The 14,888-nt window shown below is 34.0% G+C and overlaps 2 protein-coding genes across 4 annotated transcripts; one reads left to right on the top strand and one right to left on the bottom strand.

The window, feature by feature from the left end:
• Positions 1 to 2,727: 2,727 nt before the first annotated feature.
• LOC134695516 (complement C1q-like protein 4) lies at positions 2,728 to 9,406 on the bottom strand. 2 transcript variants are annotated; one of them, XM_063556792.1, is made up of 5 exons: positions 9,315 to 9,406; positions 7,657 to 7,741; positions 6,741 to 7,079; positions 5,178 to 5,309; positions 2,728 to 2,800 (listed from the first exon to the last, which is right to left on the bottom strand). In XM_063556792.1, the coding sequence occupies exons 2-5, from the start codon at positions 7,739 to 7,741 to the stop codon at positions 2,763 to 2,765; spliced, it is 594 nt and encodes a 197-aa protein (XP_063412862.1). In that variant the 5' UTR covers positions 9,315 to 9,406; the 3' UTR covers positions 2,728 to 2,762. The 2 variants fall into 2 exon arrangements, with proteins under 2 accessions (XP_063412862.1, XP_063412863.1); XM_063556793.1 differs by having other exon boundaries at positions 5,163 to 5,309.
• On the top strand, positions 9,381 to 14,746 carry LOC134695519 (complement C1q-like protein 4). Of its 2 annotated transcripts, none has more exons than XM_063556795.1 (5): positions 9,381 to 9,438; positions 9,809 to 9,868; positions 10,465 to 10,652; positions 12,301 to 12,418; positions 14,563 to 14,746. In XM_063556795.1, exons 2-5 carry the CDS (start codon positions 9,817 to 9,819, stop codon positions 14,700 to 14,702), a joined length of 498 nt encoding a protein of 165 aa, XP_063412865.1. In that variant the 5' UTR covers positions 9,381 to 9,438; positions 9,809 to 9,816; the 3' UTR covers positions 14,703 to 14,746. The 2 variants fall into 2 exon arrangements, with proteins under 2 accessions (XP_063412865.1, XP_063412866.1); XM_063556796.1 differs by lacking the exon at positions 9,381 to 9,438 and adding an exon at positions 9,485 to 9,506.
• The last annotated feature ends 142 nt before the right edge of the window (positions 14,747 to 14,888 follow it).

The raw sequence follows: 14,888 nt of genomic DNA on the forward strand, positions 1-14,888 counted from the left end.
TCAATGTTGACGACTTTGCAGTACTTACGATTCACTTCTCCGCATGATTTTTAACCTTCTATTGTTGATATCTCTTGTTAAGATGCTGTAGATGTAACTAGAACATCCTTGATATTTGTTGGGTCTGCTGTGAGCCATAATCGGAGATGATGTAAATATCTGGTTTGACGAAGGTTCATGTTCAATACGTCAGTGTTTGTGGACAATAAATGAAAGATTTGTCAAGTCAGTACGAGAGCTGACAACAAACGAAAATGGCCAAATTCAGGAATCAACTTTTAAGTATAGTTATCGTTTTTTGATATGCATGATGTGGTTCATAAGTGTTTCTCGTTTTTATATGTATAGATAAGACGGTGACCGTTGCCATTTTCGTATGTATTTTTTGTTATTATTGGGGCTGTTTATATCTTGTTGTTCGGTGTGAGCCAATGAAATAGTTTTGATTTTTTTTTCAAGAAAATTAAATCTTTTAAAAGTCATATATACTATATATACCACTTAAGTTTCAATTTTCCTGAAACAAACCAGTAATATTAACATTCAAAGATTAACTGAAATATATAATAGATATAGAAAGATATTTTATGAGTGCAAATGAAACAACTCTACATCAAAGTCACAATTTATAAAGGTAGATCAGTATAGATCAAGGTACGGCTCAACACACCGAATAGCAACATAGCAAGGGTCCCGAGGTACTATATAAATAAAATAATATAAATAATGTTGATTAAAACTAAAATTGGGTTAAATCCGTCCAGTAACTACTTACTGCTTTTCGTGTGGTCAAACAATATACAATTCATAGTGTATTGTTTGAACACACGGGGTGCCTTACAAATCACCACGAAAAGCAGTTACCGGAATTCCGCACATATTTTGCAATGCTTAACAAATCGTCAAGATTACAATGATTAAATAACTCTGGAAAAGACTCAATACAGTTTTTGCAACAACAAAACATTGGTAAACTAAAGTTGCACATGATCGTTTAAATTGTATCCCAAATATTTACTAGATATTCGAGAAATATTCTATGGTCAGGTGGTATAATAAGATTATAGTCTAAAAAAAAAAGAGTAAAATCACAAAAATACTGAGCTCTGAGGAAATTCAAAACGGAATTCCTTGATCAAATGTCAAATTAAAAAAGCACAACCACATCACAAGACTGGGCAACAAATAAAGGAAACAGTAGTATACCGTTCGAAAGTCATAAATCGATAAACCAACAACTGTCATATTCCTGACTAGACATTTTCGTAAGTAGAAAATGGTGGATTAAACCTGGCGTATAGCTAGGTAACTGAAACCTCTTACTTGTATGACAGCCGTCTAAAATTCTATTAAATTTACAACGATGCGTGAACAAAATAGACATTAAAGGTAAAACCGGCAAAAGTAGGCAAAAGTAGGGAAACAGCAGTCAACACTGTGTTATTATCATACTCTACACAAAACCGAGTATATAAACAAACATTAATTTTACCAATACACAATAACACATATATAATGAAGACAAAAGTCTCATACTGAGATGGTTTTATTAATATTGATATGTGAAATTATCTTCTTCTTCTGACCGTGATTCCGGAAAACAAAATATATACGGCATAAAACCGAGCGGAATAAAGCGAAATTTCTTTTGGCCAATTTCAAGCCAAAAATAAAAGAAAAAAGTCGACCAAAGATGAATGTACACGCCTACCACCTCCTGTATTCACCACTTGCTTACTGGTCCGTATTTGTTTTATCATGTCGTTTTTGTCTTATAAATATGCATGTCGTTTAGACATTGGCTCTCTCGAAATAAAATGTTATTTAAGGAATGACTGTAATATTGTTTTTGTCAATGAAATAGCATAAAAAATTTGTATAAATATATAGGCAAAACAAGTAGATCGCCTTTTACGCTTGTCTGTTTGCAAGGGAATGTCTTCGAAATGTTATGGCGTCATGTCGAATCGAAAGTTTTATGTGTCCGTTTTTCGTGTTTTTTCTTGCCATTTTATCGTGACTTTTGTAGCATGGAAAAATCGCAACAGAATATAGCCCTGTGTGTCTTTTCGTAATGTTTTCAACATTTGACAGCCAATCTTTTCTAATTTCCCAGTACTGTTTCCCACATGTTTCAATGTTTACCTGTCTTTCAGGAAAATAATCAATCATGGTATAAATATATTATTATAGGTCGTGTCATCAAAATTCACCTGTTTTACCTTCATTTTCATACTACATGAATGTAAATGATTGAAGCAACCTCTTTCTGACTAGGCGCACATGAATTTTTCCATCATGGTTAAAAGAAAAAGTTCATATAGCTGGGGCGGAGTCATTTTAAAAAGGGAGATGGATTCCCAACCCAGGACAAAGGAGGGGGAGTCCAACTATATGACCCCATTCAAATGCATTGATCGGCCAAAAAAAGGGACCCGGAACCCTCCCCCTGGATCTGCCAATGTACATTAACCGTGCTTCGATTTTTTTAATGTGATAATTTAACATGAATCTAACGAAAAAAAAATATACAAGAATCGGCATGCAAGATAAACAATGTATTCCTTTCCACTATCATCTCATTCTGCAGTTACATTCGTAAATCCCGCCTTCTGTATTTGCCAGTGAACGTTAAACAACCAACAATCAATCTACACTGCGTCTCGGGAGAACTTTTTAGTCGCTTATTTAAGATATAAAATAGGACATTGAAAAATATGAGTTAGATTGGTTTTAATGTTTTTATAAACGTATTACTTCTTTTATGGTGAGGGTGTCAGGAAAACTCCCTGGCCTGGTGCTGAAAAAGATAGTAGTTTGCAATTACTTAGTATTATATATATATGCACTAAGTAAAATAATACTTAATAAATACATCGCTACATTGAAGACCTATTGGTGACCTTCTGCTGTTGTTTTTTTATTTGGTCGGGTTGTTGTCTCTTTGACTCATTCCCCATTTCCATTCTCAATTTTATGCATATCCATATTTTGATGTATTACAATAAGGATTTAAAGTACGTTTGCAAATGAAACAACTTTAACCCAAAGGCTTACAATAATGAAGTAAACATCTAAAGGGTCACCGTCCAGAATTCAACAAGCATTATGATCAAAACCAATACCGTAGATAGTAATTTCAAAACATATATAAAAAAAAATCAAGAATGTGTCCCCAGTTTTTATGTTCAGTTGATTGTGAAATTGGTGTAAATACTCTAATTTGGCAGAAATTGGAAAGTTCATATCAAAGGGAGCATGTATAATGAGCTTGAAGTTTATTGGACTTCAACTTCATCAAATACTACTTTGACAAAAATTTTTAACCTGAAGCAGGTCAGACGGACGGACGCACAGACTTGGAAAAATAATGCCCCTCTCCTATCGCAGATGTCATCCTTAACACTACGTCCACCAGTACTCCATCATCTAAGTTAGCGGGCTGCCAAGCTGACCAAACTGGCCCTGAAAGCAGCCGTTGTGAAGATTTAACAACAAAATAGTAAACAAACCAAAAAGAACTCACAAAACTAAGATGGCAACCTCCAAAATGGCGTCAACCACCTGTTCCTGACCAATGACACAAAATTATTTAAACTCTCACCAATCGCCTTCGGGCACCGAGCCGACCGTGCGTCAGGGCTGTATAGCCAGTCAAGGTCGTTCAAAATTTCAATTTGTATCGTAGATGGGGCATAAAAATCAAAAGCGAAAAGTAACGAGGGCGATAACATGGAAATCAAAGTTCTTGTTCATTTTTGTAAGCAACTCAGGGTAAAAATTGCTTTAATTTATCAGGGAGTTGATTCAACTATAATTCTGAACAAAGGAAGATAACTCAACTTTTAAAGATGATTTTGCAATGAGTAGACTTCATTGAGAACATATATCATATTCCCACACCTTCCAAAAGTCAAGCCATTTTCTATAATATCATCATTTTGTAATGCGCCCTAATTAATTTACATTTGGCAGGTGACTTTTCCTCGCCATACGTGCAAATGTCAGTTACCGGGCCCTGTATGAAGTTAAATACTAATTCTCTGTTTGGCTGGAAGAGTGCTGGTGAGATTTTCAAATCATTTTTTCTTGATTCAGATTTCATCTGTTTCTATGGATTAAACGAAATAGTAACTAAGGAAACAGATGGAATCTTATAAACATTTCTGGATCCGCCACTGAGAAGCTTTTCCAATCAGTAAAACAGTATAATTCTTATATATAATTTGCATATTATGGAATACATTGATATGAGTGGTCTGGAGGACTTCTTGTAGTTGATCTTGACGTTGTTTTTTTAGACGACGTTGACCGAACTTCTTTTTGCAACCAATGTAAACAAGATGGCGGCAATAATAAAACCGACGTTAACAAAATTTATTTCACTGCACGTGAATCGTTGAATAAAATTTAAAAAAAAATATAGTCGATTGAATGATAAGAGTTTTTGTATCAGATTGCAAATTTCATGGAGAACATATTTTTTGCGTAAGCTAACAAAAATTGGGGCCAAAATCATAATTTGGCACAACATTTTAAAACTTCACATCACAAATTACTTAGTTAAAATTTAATTTAATCACACCAGTTGCCGTATGGTAAACTACTTGAACCTGATAAAAGTAGCAACAATGAAAAAGGAGTGCAATGCCTAAATTTGAGTAATTGTTGACATTGTTTCGAGTTATGCCAATGATGATAACATTTATATACGTGTATCTCTTTTTCTTTCGTCAAAATCAAACAAAAGTTGAAATGGAGCGTTTGTTCTTACAAACGACTGTGACGAAATATTAGAAGGAAGTAGGGACGCACAGGCCTCTAAACATAATGCCCCTCGGCACCACCATACTTTTGCATGACTATTCAATGGGAAACCGACTTCTTTTCAAACCGACCAGCAGTGTTACATACAGTGGCTGCTGATTCATTAATATTCATTGGATACAAATGTTCGTGGATTTCGTTGTTACATGTGCATCACGAATATAAATGTTCAACGAATTAAACTTTTTCTAAAGAAATGTATGCAGACTTTTCCGAAACCACGAAATTAAATATCCACGAATATGCTAGTTTTACGCAATCCACGAAAATTGGTACACATGAAAATAAAAGAATCCACAGTAGTAGATAACCATATTGTTACAAAGTAAGAAAACCTTATCCTAGTGAACCTTGTCCATGTGATCCGTGCTGTGTTCTGCCTTCGTCTGGTACCAACAGGAAACCAGTAAATGACGTGTAAATCTCATCAGGTTGACCGTATAAGTAGTCGTCTGTGTGGGCCTTGATGTGAACTGTGTCTTCTGTCGGAAATAAAACATCACAATTAATAAAATTTAACCATTCTACAGACAGGGTTATAATTTATCATATGTGCTAGTCTAGCTCACTTTCACCGGGTAGTTAGACAATACATATAGAACATGTCCCCTTTATAAAGAGTGTTGCCGTAAGTTCTCGTGCAAAACATACTTGAGATACATACGTATGGACACTAAAAGAGACCACACTAATCACCAACAACCTAATCTATCAAACAATTAGACGTACAAACAAAACAATCAACACATAACAACATACATAAGTTAGTTTTCTCGTTTGAATTGTTTTACATTGTCTTATTGGGGCCTTTTATAGCTGACTATGCGGTATGGGCGTTGCTCATTGTTGAAGGCTGTGCGGTGACCTATAGTTGTTAATGTTTGTGTCATTTTGGTCTTTTGTTGATAGTTGTCTCATTTGCAATCCTACCACATCTTCTTTTTTATATTGATACATACATATGGACACTATAAAAGACCACACTAATCACCAGCAACCTAATCTATCAAACAATTAGACGTACAAACAAAACAATCAACACATAACGACATACATATGTGTATGGTCCATAAACATGACTTCTTACAGACAGGGTGTTAAAACACCTTTAAATTGAGCACAATCCTCAACTTATTAGAAGGTCAAAGTACAGATCGAAACCAGACACAATATATACAAATAAGGAGAACATCATTGTCTGCATCAATACACAGGGGCATACCAAATACTTCCAAATGACGCTGTCATCACACTTTGTTTTAATTACTAGTAAGCAGCATTAAGATTTCACTTACTAGTAGGTTTTTGATTAAAATATTCACTGTACTGCCTTAGAATACATAAGAAAAACTCAAATACATTTTATATCCACAATTTACAAAATAAAAAGAAATGGAATTCATCATCATCAAGGAGTAAACCATCTGTACACGTATGTCAGTAGTGAAATTGAGTACATGGTTTGAGCTACTAATGACAATCTTGAATTGTTCTGTGAAGTATGTTGAGGACTATTATTTCTCGTTTCGTTTTTTATTTTTTACTATATATATAGTGGTGTCTCAGTTTTATTTCGACATATGCAATTTTATTGCACTTGCATATATCCTCTCCCCTGCTTTCTATAGTTTTCATATTTAACGATATGCAGCCTGTCAAAGCTGTTATAAATGCATTAATTTTGTACAGCAGTTTGTCCGGAAGTTTAGTCACCAAACAAAGTGCCAGAACGAGATGACACCAGCTTTCGAGAATTGATGGCATAACAAACATTGATATGACAACGAAACAGACAAGACTACACTGTCAAAATCAGAATACTTATTCATCCAGACCTAGATTGAGAGATCTAGAATTTACTGACAATGACTTAATCTGATCACGTGCGAATATGAACCAATTAAACTACTTACTTTCATCCAGACCTAGAATGACAGAGTTACTAACGCTGCCATAATCAGACGTCACGTGAGCATAAGAACCAACAATATAGTCATCATTTCTGTACAAATCCAGCTGCAGTTGTTTGTTCTGTTGAGATAAGGCATAGTACATAAAAACGTAGGTACCAGTTCTTGGACTGGTAAATATTCCATTTGTGTTATTGTATCCCCCGCCCATGTTGAGGAAGACTCTATCGTATGGAACTGTATCATTGTGTGAGGCATGGAGTGTTGCAATTTGTGTCAAACCTGCTGAGAATGCCACGAACTTGTTGGTGTGTGCAACTCGAAGCATATGATGTGGAATTACTGAAATGAAAGATAAGTATTGAAAATATATATGTTGCAAGCATATAACCTGCATGGTTTTATTCACCATTTTCTACATAAGGTAATGTCTGTACCAGGTCAGGAATAATGAGTTAGAGCTTTTCATTTTGACATTTGAAAAAGGACTTTCCACTTTGAATTGTCCTTGGTGTTCAGTATTTTTGTTATTTTACTTTTTTTCTATTTTTTATAACACAAAATAACTGAAATAGAACAAGAATTCAGGATCATGACATTTACAATATAAGATGTTGATGGCGGATTGGATTGAACGACCAGAAGCACATAGAAATTTAGAATCGGTTGACATGATGTGAAAATGAACACTACCGTTAAAAATAGGTTTAATCCATCACTTTCTGCATACAACATGCATGAACACTATAGCAGATGTTATCCATTCGTTTGATGTATTTTAGCTTTTGGTTTGCCATTTGATGACGGAAAGTAAAGTCCGTTTTGAGTTTTCCTCCACGCTCGGTATTAATGTTAGTTTGCATTAATTTTGCACAGAAAATAAACATATTGAAAGATTGATAAGTAACCAATCACATACCATGATCTCCTGGCATCAAAGGAAAAAATGCATCAGTATAGTGTAGTACTAAAATCAAGGCTATTAAACCGGAAAATCTTAACATCTGAAAAGAAAAAAGAAAAGTAGAATCATGCAGCCTTTTTTCGTATTCCTTCATTTTGAAAAAAAACTGTAGAGAAATAAATCAATTTAAAAAATACCCCCTCCCCACCTTTTCTAAAAAAGAAATTAAAAAAAATAATCAGAGGGAACATTCCGTTAGAAATATATCCTTAACATAAAATAATGCAGCTTGTTCTGGCAATAATCTCATTTTTGGGAGCAATTTGAAAAAAAAAGTGAATGTATTATAATGAACTAGAATCCTGTAAAGCAAGCGCCAAAAAGTTTGGATACCTTTAAACCTTAATGATTTTGCATTCGTAATGTACAATATACACGCGAATAGTAAATAATTTCTGTATAAACACGTTCTTATCGCCGTATTAGGTACAACCTTTTGGAACTGTTGGTCTTCAACTTTGTACTTGATTGATTTCGAATTTTTTTCATCTGAGCGTCACTGGTTAGTCGTGTGTGAACGAATCGCGCGCCTGGCATATTGAATTTTAAAGCTGGTACCTTCTGTTAGCTATAATTCGTGTGTTTTTCTGTCCTATGCGTTCTCCCATTTATTTGTATTGTAATTCTATCATGTAAGATTGTCATCGTAATGTTACATTTAACTTTGCAATAAAAGAGGGAGATTTGGCATTCCATAAAAACCAGGTTCAACCCACCATTTTTTTCTTAAAAAATCCTGTACTAAGTCAGGAAAATGGCCATTGTTATATTAGTTCTCCTCTTATATTTGATGTGTTTCCCTCAGATCTGAGTTGTAACCGGGATTTTTTTATTCTCAAGCTATTTTATGAATTCGAACACCGGTATACTACTGTTGCCTGTATTTATACATTGTATCTCGAAATATATCAGATATGTTTATCAATTATATAACTAGCTTAGAAAATAAATCGTTTGTGATATCAGCATATCAAGACTTATTATGACAATCTACATGTATGTTGCCTTCATATTTTGAATCATAATTGACAATAGTGGAATCAATATTCGATGTTGATTCCGAATGTTGCCGAAAGAAACCGAAGTTTAGCGAAATCATTTGAATTGGTAACCGGATTACTTTTTATTACTAGTTTATAATATTATTTGGTCTTTTATGGTAAAACTACTAAAAGAGGAAAGAAAATGATTCTAAAAACATCAAAATTAGATGTGTTTAAATATTTTGGTTTATACAATAAATCACCAAGTTTTCTTTATATTAATAAACAGTCTTATAAACAGTATAACCAATAAATTGCAAATCTGTCTCTATATTTGAAGATTTGGGCAAATAACTATACCGATTTTATACTGGGATTGCACAATCAAAGATGGCGGTATACCATGAAGCTACTTTAGATGAGGTTTAGCAATGGCAAATAAGATATTTTTAATTGTTCAAACGTCTTTGAATGTAATGGCGTCTTTCCCAAGACATGTAAAACTCAACTTAGTCCGGCTGAGAAAATATAGTATGAACATGCAATTTTGAAAAGAAAAGCCAGTAAAATATTGTGATCTCAAATGAAAAATAAATGTAAGTTTTAAAACAAACATTAAATCAAACTTACCTTGAAGATTTTTAGGACAACGCTAATGTATATGTCTTATCTTTTATCTTAGATTGGTGCCGTGACCCAGTGTGAAATGTGCCATATGTTTTCTTCAGATATAACATATAGGAAAGTGTACAAGGTAAGTTGAGAGTCTTTTTCGTTTTCATTAAACATTTTACCCTAATTCTGGTATTCAAAAATACAAATGTATGATAACAGTTAAAATCGGCTGTTCTTGGTATTATATATTAGGTTGGCTTGATGGAAACAAAAAAAATGAGATAATTATGAAATCAATAGAAACAAAAAGCCCGTTTTGAGTATCTATGTCCATTACTTGGTGTAGACTTGCTATGTATTTGTGAAAACAACTGTTTGCCTTTTGTTTATTTCATATTCTAATTTTAATGGTAAAGTTTGTCATAAAGCCATCCAATTTAGAAACGATCCATATCAACTATTGATGTTATTTGTTAATTTGTTAGTAACCGTTTTGTTCTTTCTTTTAGATAACAAGATGATACTACTTCTAGTTCTAACAGGAGTCTTCGGTCTAGCAATGACTCAGGGTATGTTATATTTAAACACAATTTGTTATACTTAATAATAAATATATGGCTTTATCAATGCACAATTTTTTGCGGAACATATTTGTCGCATTTTTATGAAATCTCCGTGCTAAAGAATCGGTTAAATTATTTCAAAAAAAATCTCGATTAATTTTATATTTCATATGAACAGATATATCAATTTTTATCTAACATAAACTGGATGAACTATATTGTTATAAAAGCAGCGCTTAGACAACATTTCCCGCCTACATGTACATTTGAACCATCTGCTGTTGAAGCCGAGAGTAATGTATTGAGAAAAATCAAAGCGATGCATATTATTATTTTCCCTAAATCCTCAAAAAAACTGGAATCCGCTTGTATTACGGTTCACTCAAACGGCTGTTTATGAAAATAGTGTAGTAGTCGACCGAGAACCAGATTACATAAATCTTTGACCAAGTATTAAAAAGGTCATTGCGACCGATTGACATTGTTCAGCATCCATCTGTTATTCATGTCTATAATCAAGGTACAGACGCGTTTCAGGAGATGGAAGTCACCCAGTTGCTTTCGCTATTGGACTAACTGGTTTTTTTCCTCTTCTATTTTAGGAGGTGATATACCAGCTGTGGCTTTCTCTGCTGGACTTACTCGCCCATTAAACTTGACACATTCCGAAACAGTTAATTTCGACAGAATATTCACCAACATCGGTTCTGGATATGACAGCAATTCCGGACGATTCAGATGTCCTCAAAGTGGTATATACGTTTTCCAGTTCCACGCCCTTTCTAAGCAGGTAATGATACCTCCCTTTCTAATCAGGTAATGATACCTCCCTTTCTAATCAGGTAATGATACCTCCCTTTCTAAGCAGGTAATGATACCTCCCTTTCTAAGCAGGTAATGATACCTCAAGTATGATGCGTACATTTAAGTCTTAACAGAGACAAAAGATACCTCGGGGACATTCATAACTAACGCGTCCTAGATAAACAGACAATGCCATGATAAAAATAAATAAAAGACGACAAATAAAGAGAGAATTAAGTGTACAGTCAAAACACTGCATAGAAAACACTAGACTGAGCAACACGAATCCTGCCAAAATACTCTTACATTCGTAAAGACTGCTTGTTAGCATCTACACTTCTTATGTTTATTTGTGCACTTGTTGTTCTCTCTTTTTATTCCATATGAACATAGTGTTACATATTTAGATATATATGTTTTATATATGTGTAATTCAGTTTTATATGTTTTACGGAATTGTACAAGTGATGTCCGGAAACGCCTTTTTGTTTTACTCGCTCTTTTATTAAATGTCGTCAACGTAAGACGTGTTTTTATTGCTTGAGCTAGTCCCAACCCAAAACCTATAATTCTAATGCAATTCGGATGTAACAATTTTTTTCATTGGCTAACAGTTGCCGTCAAATCCACAGTTGACCAGGCGTAACTAAGGAGAGACCCTCCATTTCGAATTGATGAATCAACAAATGTTCTATTACTACTATATAATCAAAAATATAACAACACCTACCTCGAATTTGCCGTTTTAATGTAATTTTATCCAAATTTGAAGCGTACAGGTAACGAAATAACCTCCAGTTTGTAAGTTTTCGTTTGTATGACGTCACGTTTAGCCATGACGTCTTTGTGCCAAAATTATTCATGAAGTTTCGTGGATTTTTTCTTATTTGACAAATTTAGACATTTTTTCAAGTTTTATCGTATTTTTTTCTTTTTGTAATGCATTAGAATCGGAATAAACAGTACTGTAGTTGAAGAGTTGCCACCGTCAATTTTGATTTGACGGTCGCAAATCTCCGTTTTACTGTCTCCGCTCCGCGTCGCCAGTAAAACTGCATTTGCGACCGTCAAATCTACAATTGACGGTGGCAACTCTTCAACTACAGTACTGTTATTCCTTAATTACGACGATGCGATATTGTTACAATAGAGATATAAAAATTCAGTATATTAATAGGATAAAGGTAATATTTTTAGTATGTTGAGAGACTAAAACTCTGTATGACACGTTGATAGTAGGATTACAGCCTTTTTTAAATTTTGTTTTAAAGGACATTACATATTTCCATGTGTTCTACCTCCTTTTTGAAGATCAATGCTTTTCAATGGGGACATATGATTGAAACTCCCCCTATATCCTGGGTTGGAACCCCATCCTTTTTAAAATGGCTGATTCCGCCCCTGTTGATGTCAATTTTATATCTTTATAATTTTTTGGGTAATGACAGAATATTCTAGTTCTGTCTCACACGGATGCTTCAGTAACATTGATGATTCTTACTATACACTTGTTACATTCGCAATGCTAAAGGCCGTACGGTTGCTTATAATTACTTACTCTGCACTTGTGTAGATATTTATCTCATTGACAATTATACCACATCTTCTTTATTTATAATGAATCTACATTGTAGGACAAAACAGTTTGGCTTCAGTTGTACCATAACTATCATTACGTAGTATCTGTATACGGCCATACTGCCAATGACTACTCAGCAGGCGGAAACTCAGTCGCCATTCATATATCTAAAGGTAGGTTGATTGTAACCTCCATTTTCACACAGGAAGGTCTGGATGACCCTTAATGGATTGAAAACAATAAAGAATAACGAAGAAAATAATGGAGAAAACGCACTGAAAATATAAAGATTATACAGAAATAAAGACACCCCTTCAGACCATGATAAACCCTTTCCTATCGTTGGGGACCCGCATAGACGTTTTTTTCTTTTCTCTGCGAGGTGGTTTGTGTAATATTTAGATTCTGTTCTAAGAGGGGCTAAAAGGCGGGTCCAATAACAGCAAAAAGCTCTTCTAACTAGGATGTTCGCTGTTTAACTGTCTTTATAAAATAGACACAATTCAGAACAACGCTATACGAAGTGTATTTATTATTATATATGTCGCATCTATACAATATAAAAATACTTCGAGAGAAGAAGAAGACCAGACAAAGTTAATAAGTAGGACGCTAAACAAAGAGGGCATCAATAATCTGCTGCAAATCCACTTCGCGTTAAAAATAAATACCCGAATTTGATAACTAATTCAATTGAATTTGATTAATTGTGATAAAAAGGGCATTTTTATAACGACAGGTAAATTGACAAGAAACTGACACACCTGTTTACACTACAGGCGATTGTAACCCACGTTTTAACGATAACAATTTCATATGCTTGTATATAATGGTTCCCCATAAGCTGTCGTTAAACAGTAACCAACCTTGCTATACAGTATAACATGTTATACGGTTGTCAACCAGACAACTGTCCAGCGTGGACATGGTGAATATGAGAAGTTATAGGTAATCTGACGGCCTTTAACAATGAGAAAAACATGCCGTATAGTATGCTATATTTGGCCCCATTCAATCTGATTGCCTCAATATGACAAATGTGAAACAATTAAAACAGTAAAACCAGCGTGATAATTTATAAAAACATCATTTATGAATAACAAATTTCACAAACATATAAATTAAACCACCGAATCCTAGGCTCCTGACTTTGGACAGGCACATAAAGAACATGGTTAGTCAAACATGTCAATGAGCGCTTAAGCCGCTAAAACATGTGATATAACACAGTATAAGAACAACCTACAAAACTCTTTTGCAAATGATAGGTACAGAACACGAAAAAAAACCCACAATAGATGCAAATCACCAAATGAATATAACGTAAATCTAAAGGTATTTGAAGTTACGAAAAGCTGTTTAAAGCCAATTTCAACTAATAAGTTTAAACCAATGTTCTCTTATATTAACGGTGAAATTCTCAAAATGTAGTTTTAAAATCTTCGTAGGTTTATACTTTCGTTTGCAATTTAAGAGTTATAGATGATCAGTTATCCATCGTCATATTTTTAATAAACTTTATCGATTTAATCTTTTTGTCAGTTTGGCAGGTATATAAGTTGTAAAAGTTAATACTGATAATTTTTTATCTCGCTGTTCTGTAAGTAAGTCAAATTAACGTGAAGGTAGAGAATCTCAAGTGCAAACCTGTTACCCTGTCAACTTTAGAATCAGAAACTTTTCGTCTTTTGGACCAATTGACTCATTTATTTGAATATACCCATTCTATAAGTGCCTCAGTCCCAAGTCAAGAGCAAGTGCTTCATCGGTTGTCGTTGGTTAAAGTCATATATGTTTTTCGTTTATCGTTTTACATCAAAATCAGGTCATGTTTTTTTCATTTGACTTATTTTACATTTTGTCATGTCGGGCATTTTAAACATATAGGCGACTTAACAGTTTTGCTCATTATTGAAGGCCGTACATTGTCCTATAGTTGCTGAAATCCACGTCCTTCGGATTTTTTAGGTTAGTTGTCTCATTAGCAATTATACAGCACATCGTTTATTTAAATCCATGCGGGCTCCTGCGGGTCTCTCGACGAGCGAGGCCATGAAGATCATTGTAGTGATTGCATCTGAATTGTATATTTTCCATACTAAATATCATTAATCTACATTGAGATTGAGACAAAACTTTTTCAATAGTCACGTGATAAGTAAATTATTTATTTGTTTAATACCTACAACAATATTTCGTTCATTACCGAGTAATAAAGAAAAATTAGATAACACATGACTTGTAAAATAAAATTTAAATAACTCGAAATCAAAATAATCATCCAATATGTTCAAAAACAGTACTGTTTTCATTCTAGGTGATGAAGTTTACGTTATGGCTGTAGACTCTAAAAATGGCGCCAAAACGTACATGTATGGAGCAACCGATGAAGTATACTGTACATTCTCTGGTTACCTAATTTCACCCGTGTTTGAAGAATATCCAGTTGTTGGTTGATCTGGCATTGACAAATATAACAAATAAACTTGACTTTTAATATGTATGTTGTTTACATTTTTAGTGTAAAGCTGTCTCATATGCAGTCAAACCACGTGTCCTTATTATGTTCCATGGGTCATTTTCTGGAGCATATATTCGTTACTTTGTTCCCCTATCTATGTACTTATTATTCGTCTCAGTGGC

The sequence above is a fragment of the Mytilus trossulus genome, chromosome 13 (assembly GCF_036588685.1).
Source record: "Mytilus trossulus isolate FHL-02 chromosome 13, PNRI_Mtr1.1.1.hap1, whole genome shotgun sequence".
Lineage (NCBI taxonomy): Eukaryota > Metazoa > Mollusca > Bivalvia > Mytilida > Mytilidae > Mytilus > Mytilus trossulus.